Source organism: Ixodes scapularis, unplaced genomic scaffold, assembly GCF_016920785.2.
Source record: "Ixodes scapularis isolate PalLabHiFi unplaced genomic scaffold, ASM1692078v2 PGA_scaffold11__112_contigs__length_91849675, whole genome shotgun sequence".
NCBI classification, from domain to species: domain Eukaryota; kingdom Metazoa; phylum Arthropoda; class Arachnida; order Ixodida; family Ixodidae; genus Ixodes; species Ixodes scapularis.
Genome location: NW_024609837.1, coordinates 84368349 through 84391165, shown reverse-complemented (window position 1 = coordinate 84391165; position 22817 = coordinate 84368349). Strand labels below are relative to the sequence as shown.

General features: G+C 47.5%; 1 protein-coding gene across 1 annotated transcript in view; it reads right to left on the bottom strand.

Moving 5' to 3' along the window:
• Positions 1 to 9892: 9892 nt before the first annotated feature.
• Positions 9893 to 22817, bottom strand: part of LOC120839588 — a 117774-nt gene continuing 104849 nt past the window's right edge. Inside the window, exon 2 of the mRNA XM_042289042.1 lies at positions 9893 to 9926. Within this exon, the coding sequence (XP_042144976.1) occupies positions 9893 to 9926 (34 nt within the window). The remainder of the gene's footprint in view (positions 9927 to 22817) is intronic.

Genomic DNA, 22817 nt, shown 5'->3' with positions numbered 1-22817 from the left:
ACAGCCTGAAGTGAAAAGAAAGCGAACTGAAAATGAGTTACTCCGAAAAACCATTCAAGAGTCCCTAACAGCGTTTGAAGAAGAAAAACAGCACAAAGTTCACAATCTCTGTGAACTGGTTTCTCGTGTTAACGAGCAGCGAGATAGGGAGTTTTGGTGTACAACAGCATATGAGACGTGCCTCATCTTCTTCGCCCACATCGAACCGGCATTGCAAGCCCCTGAGCTGCTTGTGTCTGTGGTAGTGTCACAGGATCTCTCCATTCGCGTGCATTTTAAGTACGCTCCGTTGGTGTCGGATGATGTATGCATTCCTGGCGAAATCCGTGACGTTCGTGTGCTGGATAACCTCCTGGACGACCTGCAGCGCTCTATTGAAAAGAAGACCCATCAACAGGAGGACGAGGTAGGAAGAATGCTTGGACTGGCTTTCTCATTGCTCGATGACATTTGTGACGATGAGTTGCATGATGATGAGAGGCCTGACGCACTTATCTTCCTGAAGGAACAGTGTAAGTTTGCTGACAAAGAAGAGCGGAGGTGCGCGGTATTCTGCAGAGCTTTTAGTTTTTTGCAGCATATTGCACACAATTTCTCCGCACGCATCCAAGTTTTTCCGACACAGCAACAAGCTTGTCTTGCCACATGACACAACCATCAAGCCAGTTTGTGCTGCTCTTGATGTTAGCCCATCGCAGGAACAGTGCGAAGAAGGTTTTCTCAGGTACAGTAAGCGCAGGGCAAGCATTCTAAAGCCTCGTGAAAAAAACGTGACGCTCATGCTTGATGAGATACACCTTTAGCAGTTCTTCAGCCACCATCCAGATAAGGTACTAAAGAACATTTTAAAACCGGCTGTCCAATACGCTCCTGAAAAACTATGCTGCTCGCAGGAATGACACTATTATAAAAGAAAAAGGGTGCAGAAAGCAAAGAAAGTTACTAACGCTACAGTAAACTTTGCTAGTTGCCAGTTTACTCAAAAATAAAGCGAACTTCGGTAATGGCTAGTTTTCTTAAGCTGGCAGTTTCGGCTTTTTGTTGCACAATGTGATTATGGCTGTGATTATGACTGTACCAAATGCTTAAAGTTTGTTCTTTAGGATGCTCTTCATACATTGTAATAAATGTTCTAATGGCTAGTTTGTTTTGTTGTTAACGTTGGCCAGTTTGGTATTTCATTTTGTCGCACAATTTGATTATAGCTGTGAATATTACTGTACCAAATGCTGAAAGTTTCTTCGTTGTCATACCTTATTGATACATTGTTATGAATGATCAAGTGGCTTGGGTTTCTTTTTTCTTTTCTAAAGCTGGTTTGTTCAGGTTTTTTTCGTCGCACAAGGTGGTTATGTCTGTCATAATGGCCGTACTAAGAGGTAAAAGTTCGCGTCTTCCTTGTGATACACTGTACTTATATTGTGATAAATATGTTGCGATGTAGCGGGCCTTGTGTACCTCTCTTTTAATGCCACCGGAAGCAGTCACGACCGCCGTGATGGAGCGCAGCAGCAGTATTCCATCTCCATGTAACTTAGCATTCGGTAGAAAATTTCATATGCTATGCATCTATCGCGGCAATGCAGAAATAAGCGTTTTACGCAACTCTAGTAGGCGCCGCGCGGGAAGCTTCTGAGGCTCAACAGCTGTCGTCGACGGGCCAGGTGCGTGACGTCACGGAGGCAGTGCGGAGGCCTTCTCCTAGTCTAGGTGGTGTTGCCTTGCTGCGCCAGTCAAGGTAACCGCCATCTTGAAACTGGCGCTCTCGTTGGGCCCGAGATTTCTCGAGAGCTTCACGCAAGGCCCGCTAGCCCGCAGCGCAACATCCCCAGCGTTGCGTGCGTACACAATACGCTAGTCCTTCTACTGCGTTCTGAGCATGCGCACTCACGACCCGCAATTTCCTTGCGTACGCAAAGCTATAGCGTACGGTCCGCTAAAACTGTCTATTGTTTTTGTTAGGTCCGCAATGTAGCACAGGGCATATGACGCAACAATGTGGAAAAAAGAATAAGGTGTAACCGTCTCAAACATTATGTTTAGCGTGAAATCCCACACCAAGCAGTTTTCGATTAAGGCGTTTTCTTTTGTCCCTACCAAGGAGCCGAGCCGACACAGTTCTAATGTATCTGCCTCTGCATTTGTTTCCTATCGGGTCCCCCGTTTGAGTTTAAAACTCCAAATAACCGCGGATTGTAATATTTAGTTACTCTTTTAGTCATTTAGTTATTCGTTTACTTGTCTATTTATTTATTAGTCCGAAAAGTAAACCAAGATATTTTATAAACAATAAAAAGTGTGAAGTTAACTATTTAAAACAAGAAAGACTTCCTAAACTTGTAGCACGTTTTGTCCTTGCAAAGGTTTGAGTGTCAACTGCCATCACTTCCTACAGCGTGACCGGTTTCGCTCTGGAGTCTATGAAAGTTTTTGACAGCGCGGTGTTGGTCCTTGAGGCAATCTGTGGACAAGCAGACGTTCATGAAGTCGGTCCCCGACCCAAACGGCGCATCAACTTTTTGGGTATGTCTACAATTATCTTAAAGCCCCTCCGAGCGTTTTCTTTTGCCTCCAAGGGCGTCGTTTTTTTTTTTTTTTTTTTTTTAATGATAAGCAGGAACATAACCCTTCCTTGTAATGTCAACATGTCTGGATGTTTATGAGAGTTATATTATGTAACCCAAGGTCACTATTGTTAGGGTCTAGGGGTTTATTCTACGTAAATTCGCTCCACCGAGCTATTTTCCAACCATTTGAGTCCTTAGTTCTTTCTTCTCGCTCGTGTCCGGCCTGGCGCACGCTCTGCTGTGCCATCGCATTGTCCCCCGTGAGCAACAATGCCTTGATGCGCCACCCGTTGGGCAGTGCATGAACTCCGTGCCCAGCACGGTGTGTGGCGCGCGAGTGCCTATGTTCTGTGCATAGCCGTCGCACGCATAGCACGCCCCCCTCACCCCCCCCCCCCTTATTCTGTGAAGGGGACCCAAGGCTTGTGGAAGAGGGCAAGTTGGTCTGCATTAGCCAAACCGCATGCTCTTCCCGTGGATCTGTTCTTCAGCTTATAGACATTCTGCCCGACTCGAGCTGTAACAGTGAAGGGTCCAGATCGCTTAGGAGCAAGCTTTGCGGTAATTCCCTTGCTAGCATTGCTCAGAGTATGCAAGTCTCTTAGGACCAAATCACCCACATGAAAGTGGCCTGGTTGTCGGGTCGAGTTGTATTGTCGTCGCTGAATTTCATGGGCTTTGTTTTGGTGTGCTCTCGCAAAGGCCAGGGCATCCTGTGGGCGCTGGTCAAGTTCCGCTGCAAAGGCGTGGGGTGCAGGGGACGAGGCCTCTGTGTCCTGGGCAAATGTTGAGTCCCACGGAGTGCGGAGGTCTCGACCATAGCATAAGAAGGCTGGCGTGTAACCTGTCACTACACTTTCGCTGGTTCTCATGGCAAAAGCTATTTCGGGAAGTCGTTTATCCCAGTCACGATGTGCCACACAGTATGCCATTATGGCTTGCTTGACGGTGGCATTGTGGCGTTCTACCAATTGTCCAGATGGTCGGTATGGCGTTGTGTGCCGGTCAGCGATACCCCAGTGACGTACAACACCTTTCCACAGGGCGCTACGAAGGTTTTGCCGTTGTCACTCGAGATGCTCTGTGGAACTCTGTGCCGACAAAAAACTTCCACCATTTTCTCTACTATAGTCCTCGACGTTGGGGCACGGATGGGGAATAACTCTACGGACTTCGTAAATTTGTTGATCACAACTGGAATACGCCTGTTTTGCTTGGCTTTTGTTTGTAGGGGTCCGATCAGGTCGACACTGAGTTGCTGCATGGGCTCTGTAGCCCAACTACTGTCAATTAGGCCTTTCGGTTTTTGTCGCCGTGGCTTCAGAGTTTGGCACTGGCGGCAGGAACGAACGTACCGAGAGATATCTGCTCTCATACCCAACCAGAAAAATTGGTCTTGGGTAGGTCGCATTGTTTGAAAGAAGCCAGCGTGGGCGCTTAGAGGATGGTCGTGAGATAACCTTAAAACCAGATTACGCAAATGCGTAGGCAGCCACGGCACTCTCTTTTCTCCTTTGATGTACATGAGTACCCCGGTGTCGTCGATCTCACTGTCACCAGCAAGGTCTTGCACCTGACGTGCTTCACCGGCATCAGCCGGTAAACAGTTGTTTTTCGGGTACAAGAGTATGTTACTCAATAGCGGGTCTTGCATTTGCTCTGCAACCAATCTGGTGCCGTCACTTAGTTGGGAGATGTCATCCTCTTGTGTCACTGCAGTCTCTTTGAAATGGATCGACTGCTCCGGTTCTTCTGCGTCAATAGGAAAGCAGTCTTCGGCTACACACTGGAAGGACGAACTGGCAGTCACCACTGGGAATCGGCTTAGTGCATCGGCAGGAATATTGGCATTTCCTCGGGGGTGCTTGATGGTGCAATTAAAACCCTGGAGCCGAAGAACCCATCTTCTCACCCGACTAGATGTCTGCTCAGTGCTGAACATCCATGAAAGTGATGCGTGGTCGCAGTGGATCTCGAAGTAGGTGAACTCTATATATAAACGAAACCCGTCGAGTGCTCAGACGACTGCTAAGCACTCCCACTCTTGGACTGTGTAGTTTTGCTCTGCAGGGGTCAAAGTCCGGCTAATGAATGAGACGGGTCTGAGCTGTCCTTCGGTTTCTTGAAGTAACACAGCGCCAATTCCCACACCACTGGCATCTGTCTCAATCACAAAGGGCTTGTTCAGGTCCGGAAGGGAAGCCACTGCATTGGCTGTCAGCTGGGCTTTTAGGCAGTCAAAGGCGGCCTGTTGAGGGAGTTTCCAACTCCAGCGGACATCCTTTCTCAGCAGCAACGTAAGGGGCTTGGACGCATCCGAGAATCTAGGAATAAATGTCCGTTAATATCCCACCAGTCCGAGAAAGGCCTGAAGCTGCTTCACTGAAGTTGGTTCTGGGAACGCTGTCACAGCTTTTACCTTTTCGGGATCAGGGCGACACTCCCCGGGAGCAATGATCTGACCTAGAAACTTCAGGGAACGCTTACACAGCTGTACTTTGGTGGGATTGATTGTGAGGCCTGCATTAGAGATTCGGTTCAGAACCTCTATCATGTGCTCGATATGTTCGTCAAAGGACTCGGAGCAGGTGAGGACGTCGTCTAGAAAGGCTATGCAGTATGTGTGCTTTATCCCTTCCAGTACCTTGTCCATTAAGGCCTGGAATGTGGCCGGACCTCCTGCCACGCCGAAGGGCATACGCTTGAACTGGGACATACCTTTATGGCAAATAAATGCCGTTTTGTGGATGTCTTTTTTTGCCAATGGGATTTGAAAGAACCCTTGCGATATATCCAAGCTAGTGAACCACCTAGCCTTGCCCAGCTGAGCCAGTACCCAGTCCGTCTGAGGCATGGGATACACTGGAATGTCTGTCCAAGAGTTCAAAGGTCGATAATCAATGGCTAAGCGATACCCTCCGGTTTTCTTGGCCACCAGTACAGGTGCACTGGCCCGCGAGCTTTGACATGGTTCTAACAGGCCTTGGTTTAGGCGATCGTTTACACATTGATCGATTATCGCTCTCTTCTGAGCATTCGTCGGCCTCAGTTTACAGTGAACTGGAGAGTTGGTGCCACTGTTTATTTTGTGCTCCGTCAAGGAAGTTCAACCAGGCTCTGCACAGAAATTGTGCTTATAACTGTCGAGCAAGCTTGCTATGCGTGGGTCACTTTCAGGCATATTCCCAGGTGTGTCTATGACGGACTCTGTGGTCATGTCTAAAGTGTTGCTGTCAGGTGGTTCGGCAAACAGGGCCTCCAACGAATAGATGGGTCCGTTGTTGGACTTGTTCAGTAGGCTCTTTCGTGGCACCCTGTCGAATCGAACAACCTCTTGTCCTTCCACTCCTACTGTCCAGCCACCCAAGCCCACATGAACAGAGATTCCCGTAGCCGTAAGAAAGCCCCGGCCCAGTGCATCGTCTCGGCACAATCGCGAGATGTGCAGGAAGCGCTGTTTGCGGGACCCACCAGACCAACGTACTCAGCATCTCACAGACGCGGTTGTTTGTGACCATCCTGTGGCTAGCCGAAGGAAATAAGTCGCTTCACGTGCTGAAACCCCTGTTGAATTGGCAGCTTCCATTGCTGTATCTCCCAGAAGACTAATGCTGGACCCAGTATCCAGGAGGGCGTAAAACACCTGGTCACCGATGGTGACTTCGAGCAGTGGCTCCTTCCCTCCGGCGGTTGCTGCCACTTGCAGCGTGGTTTCGTAGAGATAGGCCGGGGCAAGCTCTACGATTGTCCGTTTCCCGGACAGTTGGCTTGTATGTGGCCCGTCAGGTTACATCTGTAGCACCGGTGCTGGTTACGAGGTCTTCCTGTGGCGCAGTGACGTGCGGCATGCCCGACGCCGCCACAGCGCTGGCATCCTCGCCCCGCGGAATGTGGCCACGTGGGTACTGGCTCTACAGGCGGGGACCACGGAGTTGACCACGGGTTTAATGTCGGGGCTGTCAGTACAGACTGATCTCGGTATGATCCAGGTACTGCTGTCGGGTGGAGAAGCCATTCTTGTTGGGCACCCGGTGTTGCGGTTACAGCACTCTGTGTACAGTGTACTGCTGAAACTTTGTTGGAAGGGGCATGATGTTCTACGAAAGCCAGGTCCTTGGCAGCCTGATCTCCATTCGTTGGTGGCGGAACGTACCGGAGGCGATGCCAAGCGCGCTCCATGATAGATCCTGGCGTTTTTGCCATTTCTTGGAGATTTGCGAAGACCATGTGTTCCGAGAGATCTTGAAACTTCGGATGCATTTGTCTGCGTACTCTTTGCACCTTTTCATAATCGGGCACTGGCTCTCCAATGCGATCATAAAATTCTGCAATCACGTGAATGAATTGCTTCAGATTTTCTTGCGGGTGTTGGGTTCGCCTCTCGAGCTCTTCTTTCAGTCTATGTTTGTAGTCCACTGAAGCGAACTCCGACTGGAGCTCTTGGCCAAAAGACTCCCAGTTGTCGAATCCCCCCGTGAATTTCCACCATAACTTGGCAGTTCCCTCGAGTGCAGCGGGCAGCACTTGGCGCAGGCGCTTGTCCTGAGGTACCCCAGTTAGCGAACAAAACATCGCTAGCTTCTCCAGGAATTCTTTAGGCGTTTGCGTATCTTCGTAGCCGATGAATTTCGGAAGTGATAAATTCAGGAACTTCCACGACATGGATCCTTGCTGGCAAGCACGATCTTCTGGAGATGCTACCGGTGTGTTCATGAGCAAGTCCCGTACTTGTACAGCCATCCGTTCGCGGCCCATTGTGGACCCGCTTGTCAGGGCTAGGAGTTCCTGAACAACATTGTCTGGCGTCGTTTGTCCGGAAGGCGCGCTTACATTTCCGTTGGCTTCCATGTCGACTCGTAATTCCTTAGGACGAGCCCCCACGTGTTAGGGTCTAGGGGTTTTTCTACATAAATTCACTCCAACGAGCTATTTTCCAACCGTTTGAGTCCTAACTTCCTTCTTCTTGCTCGTGTCCGGCCTGGCGCATGCTCTGCTGTCCCATCGCATTGTCCCCCGTGAGCAACAGTTCCTTGACGTGCCACCAATTGGACAGGGCATGAACTCCGTGCCCAGCACGGTGTGTGGCGCTTGGGCGCCTATGTTCTGTGCATAGCCGTCGCACGCATAGCCCGCACCCGTCACACTATTTGCTATATTACTTCTAAAAAACTCACGGATTTGTTTTTCTTTTATAAAAGACTACATGACATTTGTTTCTGCGGATTTTCTTTGCATAGAAATAAATCAATAGTACATGGAAGACGAAGTTTTAGAGCGCAGCTCTTAGGGGCCCGTTCCCGGCTTGAGCGGCGTCGGCGTCGCCGTCGGCGTAACCAAGGTAATCCCAAGGTTACGTGGCCCCCCAAGGTCATCCCAAGGTCACGTGACCCCTAAGGTCACCCCAAGGTCACGTGACCCCCAAAGTCACGTGACCTCGGGGGGTCACGTGACCCCCCAAGTCACGTGACACCCCCAGGCCACGTGACCACCCTCAGGGTCACGTGACCCCCGCCGAGGTCACGTGACCTCCCCGATGACGTCATCGTCACTGATGACGTCACCGGCATCCGCATCGTCATCGTCATCATCACTGATGACGTCATCAGTGACGTCACGGATGACGTCACCGGCATCCGCATCGTCATCGTCATCATCACAGATGACGTCATCAGTGACGTCACTGATGACGTCACCGACATCCGCATCGTCATCGTCATCATCGCTGATGACGTCATCGGAGCCCGCATCGTCATCGTCACTTTCCCCCCCAGTGAAGTGACCCCCCCCCCGAGGTCACTTCACCCCCCCAGTACCCTTCCCTCCTCCTCCTCAAGAGCTGCGCTCTAATTCGGTGTTATAGGGAGTTGTAAACGGCTTTCACTTTTTTCCTATGAAAGACGGGGCTGCTAGAATTTGGTATTTTGTGCAGCCCTTTGTTTTTCTAGAAAGTCATCGTCACCATTCAGCTGAAAGAAACCCATTTTAGAATTCTCGTAACTGCGAGACGCCCGAATTTATCTCGAATCGCCGGATCATTTAATATTGTCATTATCATTTATTACGAATCAAGTCTCTAGGCCTAAATAAAAAGAAAGAGCATTCAATGTTAAAAAGGAACATTATTTTAGGGGACCGAGCAACATTTCAATATCTATCTTATCAGTCCAAATTTCGAAAAAAAAAACGGTTTGTTGGAGGGTTTAACCGATAACCGCAATAAAAAAAAGAAAACCACAACCTCAAAAACCCAATACGAAACCGACTTCTTCAACAGAACGGTAGCCGTAACCAAACCGCTTTTATTTTCGGTCCGAATTTCTTTTAAAAAACCTGTGCTGATTTCGTAAGCAAAATAGGTCATAATATTTTACTAGATGAAAAATGTCTCAGTACCCCAGAAAAGAAAGTTTAACAAACCTACGTATAGAGTTTGAGACAAAAAGAGAGCAGCGGGGTTAGTAGATCAAACAAATCAGAGATGGCGCAAAACACATAGTTGCAGACACAACTCGCTGATGGCGCCACAACCTCGGACTCCAACGCTCTTTCGTCTTTAGTTGCCCCATCGTCGCCCTTCGTGAAAAGTTCTCCCCGTCCTGGAAAAGCTCCGCAGTGAAACGATATAGAGACAGCAAAACAATAATGCATTTAAATTCATTTTAATTTAATTTAGTCCCGGAGTGAGAAAGGAGGTAATATGGTCAAAAGACAAAAAAGTCTAAATGATAGAGCGTAAAAAAAAAAAAACTGTTTTTTGCATTCTCAGACTGGGAGAGGAAAGTAATAAACGACATTTCTACAGGATATATTGAGTAATAAATTAGCAAAAACTTAGAAAGAAAAAAAAAAATCGCGGAACAACTTTTTTAGATTTATATCGCGCCCTATCTCAGTTACGAAGTTTATGCGCCCTGCCAGTATGTTTGTTGAAGCCCATCAGTCTGTCGTTGTAGCGATGCATGATGAGTTTATTTTTTATCTTTATCTAAGTGTAATCGCCGCAGTTTACCGCAATATGATAATACTGAACGCTGAGGAGATTAAACGGTTGATAGATTTATTATGACATAAAGGTCTGCCGTTTCAAAAAGTTTAGATTGAGCGTAAAAATATGCGTGCAGTCCGGTTACCTGGATCAAACGATATAATATATCTACGGCACAAAGGTAGAAGCGAGATTGCATTTAGATAGGATGAGTACTGAGATCGATGTTTGGATCATATTTTATGGCAAGTAGCGTTTATAGTGTTTATAAATCAATATGTTTCGTCACTCAAGCCGGGCTATTATGTACCCTCTGTGAACGTCGTAGTTGTTTTCTAGACTACATGTTGTGCGTTGTTACTATAAAAACTTGCCTGAAATAAAATATGAAATAAAGATTAAAACGGTTCTTGCACGCGTGAAATTGTTCTGCGTCTTTAGCGCTAAATATCGAACATGTTAGAGGCAACAAAACGAGCCTTTCCCGTATTGGAGCAGCTGAGCGATATGCGCACTGTCTATTATACAGAGTGTTTCAGCTATTATTTTACCAAGACTAAAAAAGAGGTTGAGCGATATTGCGCGAGTTGAACCAACGCAGTGTTCTTCACAGTCCTTTTGAGTCAGTCAATACACGAGAGTGGACCGGAAGGTAAATGCAATTATCTCCTTGAGGTTGGTGTCTGGTAGAGCAAGTTCCCTCCGTTAAGTGCGTTTTCCAGGAACCGCTCTCCATTAATGTAGCAGTCGGCGGTTTTGTGAACCACAGTGTTTAGCTTAACTGGATTGTGTTTGCAGTCTCTTTCAACTCGTCTCACTCTTTCGTGATAGCTGGTTTATTCGCCTCTTTTGCTTTCCAACACACTCAGTGGCGCCTTCTATTTGGCAGCCCAGGCACACTTGCGATTCACGACCATTTCCATAATTTTGAGGCATGATTTTTTTTTTCCACAGAAGTGAAGTAAGTCGTACAATGCTATAAGTGGCCATCTTGAAAAGATAGAGTGCATATTTTATTTCACAAATACAGCGAAACACGCCAAAAAGTTCAGAAACAGAAGTGGTGGGGAATATTTGCACACTGGCGCCACCACGTTTCAACTCACGCAGGAAAGACCGAATACTAAAACGTACTCCAATAAAATGTTTTTTTTTTCCCTGTAGAATAACAAATTGCGACGGAAATGGCTGTTATACTACATACGGTTCTAGAGAGCGTTGATATGAGTAAAACACAAGTTTACGAATGGAGTTCGAGATTAAAACAAGGCGAAATGTCAATTTACATTCAATTTCGTTCAGGGCGATGTTCCACCAGGCGTACTGAACAGATTCGTCGCAAAATTCGTCCACCCATTTTCAATCACCACAGTCTGACGATTGCTAAAATTGTAAAGTTCACTGGAGCGTCATGGATTTCCTGTTAGATAGTTTTATTGGAATATTTACAGCTAAAACGTGTTGCAGCAAAATTCTTGTCTGGCATCGTCAGATTGGTTCGTCCACCACGGCAATCTGCCTGTGCACACCACGCTCTGCTCAGCAATTTTTGTTCAAAAACTGCATGACCCCGACAATCCTCCTTCTTTATTCAGCCGACCTCGCCCCGTTTAATTTTAATTTTGTTTGGACGATTGTTTTTTTTAACAGGGAAGCATATTTATTACGTTTCCTTCGCCACAATATCGAGGGGAAACAAATAATTGGCAGTAGCACTGCAAGACAAAAACTTCCACGCTTATAAAGGCTGCTTTCAGCATTGCAGAAAACATATCATATGAGACGGAGGATATTTTAAAGATAAAAAAAAAATATTGCATGAGTAAATAAAAATCCACAGTTTTGTAACAATCAATTCTGTTTATATGTCGGATCCTTTTCGCAATTTTGACATTTACAAGGAAACCCTCTAAAACAGACGTTCTAGAACGCATTGAGAAAGATCCTCTCTTATGGTGTCATGTAAGTAGCCTTCGCGAGCAAAGTCTTTAGAGCTATAACGAAACGCTCGAGATCCAAGCAAATTTACTTGAGTGCTAGATAAAAAGCTGCGTTGTTATCGCCCTGAGTGGCCCGTTTAGAGCCGCACACTGTCTCTACCCCAGACTCTGTGTCAAACACCTCTTAATCTCAGAAAACTCGAAGCGCCTTCCTTTTCCATAAAGCATACTCCCCACATGCACGATTCGCTGACAAGGACCCCATTATTCTACTGACGTTGCTTCGCGGATTCGCTCTTTCGCCAGCTCAGTGCCTGCTTTCGAAAAGTAGTGACTCTCGAGGTTTAGCGCCGATCCCTGTTTAAGCTGAGAGCACGGTTGTTGCTACAATTTGTTCTCTGCCAATCTCACTCCCGAACGTACACGCCTCCGTTATTTCAGAGTTACGTACCGTAAATGTCGCATAGCTTGTTGTTTAGCCTGTCGTTAGCTTTTATAGCACAGTTTGAGGTCTACATATTTTGTGTTAGAAAGTGGCCAGCTGAACAGGATAGAACAAGAAACACAGGCAAAACAAATTTATATTAATACCACTGGACTGGAGATGTTTACTTTATTTTTTTTTCATTTGCCTTTCTGCTACGGTAGAGTGACTTTTGTTTTCTTTCTGCTAGTTACTCATCGTCTTCACCGTTATTGATCAACATTTCTCCAAGCTGTTCGCCTGAAGTAGCTTAGCATTGTTGATATATCGAAGCTCCGAAAATTTATGTTCTCCAGTGGTATGTTCTCGTACAAAAGAAGGAACACTGAGCGAATATTCCGTCTTCTCATCAATGGCTAGGGCTTCGAGTGATTCTCGCCCGCGTTGGTCTCAACGTAGGCCCAGAATGAAGAGGTCGAATAGTCTTGCATCACATTTGCATTCACGACAAAGCTGCAAGGTGCCGCACTGCAGTTCATTTTCTTAAGGATGCAGCATGCTCTCGTATGTGGTCGTTGATACATCGGCCGGATTGGCCACTATAACACTTGCCAGATGCCCAGGGATACGTTACACACAACCTCTTTTTTGCATTGAGCATAATTGTGTTTTGCTCTTTGTCACATTTGTTTTCGTTGGTCCTTTTGTCTTCGTCTCTTTTTTGTGTCCGTTGGTCCTCGGGTTTTTGTTTACATTGCTCCACGTGGAATAGGCCTCGTTCGGCCCAGGCCATACAAATTAAACCTCTTGCCGGCCTGCGATCGTTTTTAACACGTGAGGACCTCCATACAAACATGGCACCGAACACCAGTTGAGAGTTGTGCGCGTTAGTGTATCCTTGTAAATAGACCACTTTGAACTTTAGAATTGTCCTTGTACACGAAGAAAGAAAGGACGGGAGGGGACACACAGCTGACTGCCAACATTGTTTTGGTGAAGACTTCTTCCGTGCGTGTTTACTTCTTTATTTAGAGGTAAAAGTAGAGACCGAGAAACTTACTGGATCAACAAACCTATTGCCCTAATAAAGGTTACTCCTGATAATTATAATTTTACAAATTTCTACAGAAAAATTACAGAAAATACCTAAATAATATTTGTTTTAACTGACCCGCCACAAGCTCGTGCGGTTGTTCGGGGCGTGATACTTCATGTACTCCGTTCACCCTTGAGTTTAGACTAAAAGCTCCGCATTTAGTGCGAGCTTTCTCCCATTGCTAACGTAAGTCGGAACGTCCAGGCACGCGCAACCAAAGCACTGCGGAAGTCAGCGAGCTCGCGCTGAAGGCGGAGCTTCTTGTCTCGGCTTAGATGCGAACGGAGTATAGGTATTTTCTTTAATTTTGTGAACGGTGATAGATGAGGTGCTGACTCAATCTTCCGCGTGTTCCTCGATAGCGAGCACCTTGAGTATCTCGTGTGTATGAGGATTGTATAGTAATCTTATTGAAAACGTTCAGGGCGTAAGTTTATAAGGATCGTATACGACCGATATATTGGCCGCCACCGATTCTACAATTATCATTCCCTGCCCACTGACCTCGGTCTAGTGCCTCTGCGCAATAGACGAATTGCAAGAGACATGCATTTCCTGCGTCAAATTGTAGATGGTTCTCTTGATTGTGCCCAGCTGCTGATGTCGCTGAGGTTCCGGGTACCGTCACTGACATGGCTCTTCGGAGGGGTTTCCAGTTTTGGCAAAGCTATATCGTATTTGTCACAACTACGCTGCATTCACTGGAGGCCACAGCTGCCTGCGCGACTGCTGAGCGAGAGCTGATAGCGGACTAGCACAGTTAATTTGCAACGTGCATGCAACACCATCAGGATTGCCTGTCTTAGCAGCCTATTAATGTGAGCTTGTTCTGAGCACGACCACTGAAGCACGCGATGGAGCAGGCCATGGAGCAGACGATGGAGTAGACCAGTGGTTCTCAACCACTGATGTTTCGCGGACCCCTTGTGGACCAGCGGAATGATGGAGGACCCCTTTCGTGATGGGGGGAGGCGGAATGTATAAGTTGAATATAATATTGACATTATAAATGGATTTAGCTAAGGGCTAGTGTGAAGTAGACTTCTCTTATTGACATACAGATGAGAAAACTAGCCCGTAAATGGAAAAATTCCTTCTCGGTCGGAAGAAAATACAACTTTTATTGCCGGGCTTTACAGATGAGGCAGGGCTCCGCGGACCCCCAGAATGCCTTCGCGGACCCCTTAGGGTCCGCGGACCCCCCTTTGACAACCACTGGAGTAGACGATGGTGCTCATCCGGGCTACCTAGGGGGCGCTAAAGGGATCTACTAGTGATGACGTTTAGACGAGGAAACGCGGAGGCCTTATGTTCTAGGTGCTATTGCTCAGAGCGAGCTAACATTAAAAGGGACCGGCCATCTCGATGGCGCTGAATGCACGTTGGAGAAGAACAGTGAAAGCTCGCCGTCAGTACGCGCTCAGCAGTCGCGCACACTAACGCTCTTTCATGTTTTAAAAGTAGCGCAATGTGCGTCGATTCAAGACGCCTGTGCAATGTGCAGCCCTTGAGAAGATAATAGGAGTTTTAGTAGATCGTTTTCAAAGGCCCGTTACCGCTACGAGCGCGCGCTTCAGAGCATGCATCGAAGTGGCAGCGCGAGCTCCCGCTACGATTAGCGTAGCCTGAAAACATGATCTACTAAAACTCTCTATTGGCGACACACCACACCTCTGAGCTAGATTTTATGTGCCATGATATTCCCAGAAGTGACGTGCGGCACGTGTCTCGAGCATTTTCACAACCATGAATGGCGCCACTTTTCCCAGAATAGAGGTGCTATAGCGCACACAGCTATGGCCGCCAGTGAATACTCCCTATTAGCGGCGAGATGTTTCAGTGGAGCACTCTCATGGTTCCTAGTAGTGACGTCATTACCTTGCGAACACCAAGTTTGATAATGTTCGTAAGGAGCATGGTGGAAGCTCCAAATCTTTGCGCTCTGAAAGCAACGCTGCCAACACCACCAAAATAGAAGTTCTTTCATTCCTCTTATTTCATTCAGAGAGAAATCTTTTGGTGACGTCATTGTCAGCATTCCGCCAATCGTGGAAGGCCGAACACAGCGACGCTTTCGATCGCTCACATCACCTGAAGTACTCAAAAATACATGGCCCCGAGCCCCAATTTTCGAGCTTTGGTAGAACGGTTCGTCCCAGACTGGTATTGCTCCAGTTTCTGTATTATGTTCATATATTTAAAAAGTAACGCGTAATCGAAGTAATTCGTTACCAACATTTTTTTAACAAAATTACATTGGAAATTACTGGCGCAAAAAATTAACGTGGCAAAAAGAAAATTAGTTTAAAAAGTAACTAATTGCAAGTCATCCGTTACGGGTAAAAGATTACTTCCCAAGTCTGTACCACGCGTACAACAAAAACGCAGTTCACAGTCCTATCGGTCGTAGCACAGCTTGAGGCGCACGACGTGAACAACTTCCGGTCGTGGAGTGCGGCGTGAAGTCCGTCTTCCGTCGGGCATCACCGCGTAGCTCAGATCCCCGAGCCGACGAAGCACTTTGGGAGGTCTGAGGTAGCGCTGCAGGAGTTTCTCACTTAGAACGCGACGGCGAATCGGTGTCCACACCCCCACACTGTGTCCGCCCAACTGAAAAAAAAAACATTTGGCGCCTATATGAAAGTAATCGGGTCCATACCGGTAACCGTTTAGCCATACCGGTCACCAGTCTGTCAAAGGGGTCGCCCGTGTGGCTCAAAGGGGTCCCCCGCATAACGTTCACCTAATTGGACAAACAGATCACTTCTGTGGCAAACCGGTCGCTCTTCTGGGCAAATGGGCGACTCGTTTGGGCAAAGTTGTCGCACGTTTGCTCAAATTGGTGACCATGCTGCACAGACGGGTGACCGGTGACGACTCTCCGGAGCCCGTTTGATATTGAACGTACAGATCGGCGGCATGGGCACGCCTGTTTCAGCCGTGGTTGCAGCCAGTGTTTCCGGAAGGCTGGGAGCGCCGGTTCCTCAATTTCCGATCGTCCGCGTAATGCAAGTAATCATATTTATATTTTAATGGCGCTGATGTTCGCTTACACTGCAACTAAAACTAACACATTACTTTTTTAATTTTTTTTACGCCAACGCGCGACGTTGGTTAGCCGATATTTCGACAGAACTTTAAAACTTTGTCGTTTTTTGTTGCCTCAGTTTACTTATTCAGCTCGAATCTCTCTCGCAGAAGACGCGACCGCATGAAAGAATGTAGTTCTAGATTCCGTTTCACTTCAATTCATGACGCAGCGAAGGTAGCGCGGGAACACGCAGCTGCAAGAACACCGAGCATTGCGAGAGCACGCCTGCCGTTGCAGTAGTCAAACTACGAGCTCGCGCTGAGTACTTTCTTCGCTCGGGCGCAATCCGAGCTTTTGGCCGGCGCCATTTCCAGCGTTTCAGCGTGCTGAAATGCGCGCGCCTGCTTTACGACGCTACAAACAGCGCTTACTGGAATGGCTGCACCACGGCCACTAGATTAGGACTCCCATTGGGAGCGGCCTGCCGTATGCCTCACTCCGCCGGTGAGATCGATAGTTCTACTTTACCCCGCAGCGCCAGCCGTGGCGCTCGTTATCGGTGAGAGATAGAGTTCCTTTCGGGGGAGCATATTGAGGAACTCTGCACTTTGTTTCACGTTAGTATGTACTTGTTAGCCGCGCGTGCTGAAAGCGCGAGATAGTTGCTTCGAAGAAAGCCTCGGCGGCTGCATGAGCGCTCGTGCAGCGAGTGCTCCAGTCAAGGCAGTAAAGGCTAGCCGCTCGCGCTAGCACAGCGTTCGCGGTTAGTCCATGCTAAGGTAAGACGAAATATAGTGAGAGAGGAGGAGTACGCCCGGCGCGGCCCGGTGTGGCTATTTAGATTTTTTTTTTTTTTTGTGAAGCCGCAAGTCTGAATTGAAACGAGTGCCAGATTGCATGAATGATGTGACATATCTGTGTAAAATAAAAGCACATGATTCTTTCCGCGAAAAGCTCACTCAGCTGCAGGCTGCGCGTTAAAGGTGCATTCTGCTGGCAGTATGAGCGAATTGTCGTTTTCTTGTTCCCGTAACTGTTGCCTCGTTTCTATTACCACTCTAATATAGGAGTTATAGTTGGATATAGCTAGGCCGTATGATTTCCGGCTTTAACCGACGCTAGAGCACGCGCGAGCTGTGCCATTTATTCATCTGTGAAGGATAATATAAAATCGGATTCCGCGTGCATAACTTCAGCAATATAAACTTCATTGTTCACAAAAAACAGACCAAGAGAGTGATATAGTTCACAAGCGGAGTGCCTTTCGGGAAAGAGGGTTCCGCGAAAGCCTCAATATATCCTCTAGTGGGCTGTTTAGGTCACCAGCCCAGTTTGCCAAAAAGTCTGAGGAGTTTTCTGGGAAAGAGCTCGCAGAGCTCTTCGCTGTGGTAGGGGTCTCGGCAGTTAACACACCACATCAGCGGGCAGTCCATAAGGTGTGGAAGCACAGCGCTCGAGAGGACCTTGCAAATCCTTCCACAACCACGAGTCTTTGCCGACTGTAGAGCTCTCTCGACAAAGGTGCAAACGAGCTTGCACAGCCAGACAGCTTCAGGTCGTGGATAGCTGAGTCCTCCTTGGTCAAGGCTAAACATGGACTGATATGCTCCGTCATGTGATGCATTTCCCTTAATGCGCTTGCATTCAGGACACGTCACCTGCAAAGTTTAGCGGGTTCTACACATTAGCCTTCCTTGCTTTCACTGAGAAATTCTTATTGCTTTGCTAGGTTGAATGGCTAGTTACTTTGAAATTACAGCAATTTCTACAAATAAAAATGGTCACCTTTTGTTCGCAAACGAAGGCCAAGTAGCCAGCCATGTAAGTCACCGGTGCGAACTCAAGTTCGGAAGAGACTTCATTGTACTTCATCAACTGCAGGTTTCCTGTTTCATTAGTGGAGTTGGGACATTTCATCGCCGTCTGGCACTCAGAACTAGAACGCGCATTCACAATTCCGGCAGCTTCCAAAATGCCAACACAAACCACACACGCGAGCGCAGAGTAACACTACGATATTTTCGCCGAGCACAGCGGTGCATAGACGGGGGAAAGCGAGTTTTGCTGCCTTCTGCAACAGCGGCAGCGCCTCGGTATCGGAGAAGCCAGTGACTGGCAGATATTTTATCTGGGTAGCCGAGCAAGAGCGCGGTGGGCGCCTTCTCTATACTCCGTTTCACCTGATGTTGTACCGCAGCGAAGGCCGGAAGCGCGAGCTCATAGCGTTGACAGCTGCCCTTACTGCACGAGAGCTTGTGCCGCCGAGATCTGCCCCAGAGCAAGGAGCTCGCGCTTACAGCCTTTCCTGCGGTACAGCATATGGTGAAACAGAGTATAGCTTTCAGCTCACAAGACCGCTCACCGATGTGCAGCGCCCCCACGGAAAATGGGAGAAGTTCTCCTCTCACGCGCGCTCTTTTGTTTTCGGAAAAACATCGGCAGGCCGCACCAACACGAGGGATCGAGTGGCCGTGCCTGCAGGGAGAAAGTGCGAGGCTGTCCCAGTGTCCTGCGCCAAATACTTGCCTGCGCCTTCACCGGGCCCCCTCCCTCCTCTCTTGTCACCTCTGTCACGTGACCCGCAGCAGCGCGCGAGCTACACGTTGATAAGCATCGAGATCCGGAAGGGAGCGCCTGGCAGCCGCTTTTTTCTTTGTTTGCCTGTTTTCAGTTGAAGTTCGAGCTTCGCTCCTTCTACCTGCTAAGATCTGTCGCCTAACCCTGCGGTCTTATTAGGATGTCTCCCGACAACCTATTCGATGTGCACCAAAGCTATCAGTGTTCGAAAAGTCCTACACGTATATCGGCAACAAGCGATTCTTCAAAGAAGTAAGGAATTCTTGCGGTTTGGTTGGGTTCGGCAAATGACAGCTTGTGCGCCGCATCGTGTTAGAAACCTCACTCTTAAAAAAAAGGGTGCGCAAAGGGACCAATCGCCATCTTTCATCCCCGCGACCTAGCGCCCCCTATTCAGAAGCGGTAACTCGAGCGATTCGTCCCGCGGGGATTTTGTTGTTCCCATTGGAGTTATCTCCTAATGAATGCTTTAGTCCGCTCGTCAATAATGGCTGCCGCAAGCCTTCGATGAAGTCGACGAAGCATCACTCGAGTAAGTACTCTGGAAAGAAGCCTTGGGAAAACAAGATTTTTGCCCCGGGATTTAGAAATTGTGACCACACGCGCATATTTAGTGAATGTTTCCGACCGCGAAAAACATGAGAACGGAATCCGAGCGACGCGGAGGCGCCGGTAACGAGGCTAACTACTCTCCAACTGCCGCGCGCGCGCCCGAGTTTGAACTAGAGGTGACAGTTGACCCACACCCAGTTGGCATGCGGCGGTGCGATGGAAGCCTCGTCGGATGCAGTCGCAGTGGCGACCGATTGAACGGTGAGTTTTGATTGCTTTGGCTACTTGTAGAGCAGCAGAAATGTTATAGGCATTTCAGAACGTACTTTATAGTGTCGCAGGGTTACCTTGTACGATAGGCGCTCGCTCTCTGACGCGGTCGGGCGCGTACTCGCCCATGTTAGCGTGCAAACGAGGCCTAGTACTTCAAAAATATGCCCGGCGGCAATCAGTTCATCAAACAAACGATGTTACACCGGCAAATCGTTTCGTCGACGGAGCAGCGTTTTAAAGCGACTTAGGTTCATCGAAAAGTTCCCGTGTTCGTTTCATCGACCAACCTTGCGACGCTTCATCGAAAGCGTCTTTCCGCATATATCGCCTCAGTCGGCGACCAAGGCGATGCGAGCTTGACGAAACCGTTGCCTTTCGTATGAGGCCTGGTGCGAGTTCGCGCCTCGAGAGTAAAGTTTCGCCCTTACGCTCTTAGGCGCAAGGTATGGTCGTACTCGGTTTGCGTAAATAAACACGTTCTAGATCAATATTAAAGTTTCCCCGAGAGGAGCGAGGGGTTTCAGCGCGTAGTGCGGACTGTTTGGAAGCGGCGATCGCAAATTCATTTGTGGCGTATCAGAGTCGCCTGGGCAAGTCCGGTTTAGTTGAGGTAGGCTTGCGGCGAACGAAGTTAAAGCAATAATGCAATCCCCGTGGTAAAAAGAACAAAACAAAGACGACGAGACGTTGTAGGAGCACGCGTTCACGATATTGAGCGGTGCCGCGAAGTTGTGCACGCGCGCGTTTAGTTAAGCATTATTTTATGTTTTTACTTTCTCTGGGAGTGTCCGAGTGTCTGTCGGCCCTCTATGTTTCGGCCGATGCTGGTCGGCTCCGCGTAACGGTTTATAGTTTCAACCATGGTCGGGAATCACCAAATTGAAATCGAACTTAAACGCTGTAACGATACACTTGTCTATGGAGCCCAGCGTGGAGGTGTTTTGTCTTGTAATACTTTTGCTTTTGAGATCCTCACTTCGGAGTTTGGCTTCGCCCTGTGTAACTTATCTTGTGCTCGTGGCTTCGAAATGTGTTTTGTACTCTTCAAAGCCGCTCTTGTAATCTTCGTTTAAAATGTTTATTTTTTATTTTTTGTATCCTTGTTATTTGATAGTTCTGCCTTCTTTGGGCTCTGAGCATTTTCAAACAGTCAGGTTAGGACACGCGTGTGAAAAACTAAATTTTAAGCGAATAAAAAATATTTAGTGCAATATTTATTTATTTATGTATTTATTTATTGAAAGTACCCTCAGGGCCCGAAGGCATTACAGAGGGGGAGAGGCATATACATAACATAAATATAGTAATATAGTAACAAGTCAACAATATTAAATATGCAACAAACAAAGAAAAACAACAGGTCTTGGGTCACTGCTAAAATAGTGATTGCGCGAGAAGCGATTTAGTCGGTAATCATGTCCTTTCCACTTGTTTTCTCTCGGCCTTTCGGGTGCGGGAAGGAGAGGTGGATTGCCTTGGCCACCGCCTTGAGGTGGAGAAATGGTATGACAATCTTATTGAGGGGGAAATTGCGTATTACCATGCTGTAACGTCATGGGATTAATGGAAAATTAATCTCGCGACGTCAATATTGCTAAAAAAATGTTTTTGCGCAAAATCGTTTTTTTTTTGTGACACTTGTGTCCCTTACAAGTTGTTTAAATTTTTTTAGGGGCCCTTTAGGGTGCATTTTCTCGTCTCGACTTATTCGATTTCGCATTAATAAATTCTGGTTATGAAAAACACTATGCTTTATAACAGTATTTTACACAAAGCATAGGGTTATACCACATAGCATCGTCATTTTGAAACAGAAGCTGCCGCAAATAAGTCACGTAAAAATACATTTGCACATGCCATGAACAGTTGTCATCACGACACAAAAGGTTGCTAAGCTTCATTTAAAGGACACTTTAAGTTTGAGTTGGCCTAGCAGCTCCTAAATACCAATACCTTACGACTTGATTTTCTTTGTCGATTTTCATATTTCAGTGCAGGGTACATAGTGGACAAAGCTATGTTAGCATTGGCCTAGAACTCGTGTTCAGTTGGTGAGAATATGTGTTCCAGCTGCACTGTTCCAGTTCCAAATGCAGCACTTTTTCCAGTCTGCCTTGCGATGACCTATGAGAGGGGGTAGAATCCAGCAACACTAAGGCCTTGCGATCTAGGAGGTGTTGAACTAACTGAGTAATCTCTGATTATTGAGCTCCTTAAACTATTGATTTGGGGCTTTTAGGCTCCTTTTTTTCTTGAATGTCATCAGAAAAGTACTTTTGATGTAGAAAAAATATTCGACCACAGACGGAGAACAGACATATGGAAAAGGTTGATTTATTAACAGAAGTATAGGGCGAAAACGAGCTGGTGCTAGTAATTAAGACTGTCTGCCTGTCCTTTCTTTTTCGCCATCTCGCAGTGTTTTTACTATGTTCAAGGTTGGTTTACTTCGTTCCTTCTAGTTTTCTGAAGCTGCATGCATCCTCGCCCGCGACTGAAGATTGAAATTTCATTGCCGGCCACATGGACGCAATGAGAAGAGAAAGGAAGGAAGCGGCTACGTTTATGAAGATGGTGAAAGATGCCATGGAGAGTACTTTTTGGCAAAGAGTGTACATCTCCAACATTGTAAACGACTATCCAGCCCTAAAACTCACAGACCAGGTAATATGTTGCTCATGCTTTTAGGAGCAGTAAGTACCCTGATAAGATCACGACCACCCCCATTATTGTGCATTCGCGCTGCTAGCGAATGAGAGCTACCGCAGGGAGATCTCATTGGTTCGGCGACGCGGTTGGGGAAAATGTTCCCCAACGCGCAGATCTGGTTTGCGGTTGCGGCTCTAGTCCTGGCATAAACGTGCCATTAGTCCTGTCATGGTGAAGGATGATGGGAAATCCTTTTTTATCCCCCTTACATCAATTAGGATTTCGTTACAACTATACTTCGTTTCAGCTTCCGTCTGAGCGCAGCCAAAGCTACGTGTGGCCGGAGCCAATCACTCGCCGGCAAAAGGTCACGCGATCTCGCCTGCACTTTTGTATCACTCCGCTGCGCCACTGGTCGTCCGCGCCGCCCGCGCTCTCCGAGTATTTCGTCTGCTACGGGTCTATCAACGGTATCGTCTGCTACAAGTTTAAAAAGAGCCCTTTCACGTTCTCAAATTGAGTCACAGTGGATGTCAGTACGTAGGCTGGCCGCTGGCGTCTGTGTCCGAGCTTTCCACCTGTTCGGCACTTCGGCATAGTTTCGAGATGTAAGTACATATTGCAAGGTGCCCGATGACCCGGCCGTTGATGTTTCCTTGTATTGTCTGGATATACCAGGGCTCGAGGCGCAGTACTTTCCACTAGCTTCTCGGCGTTCAATGT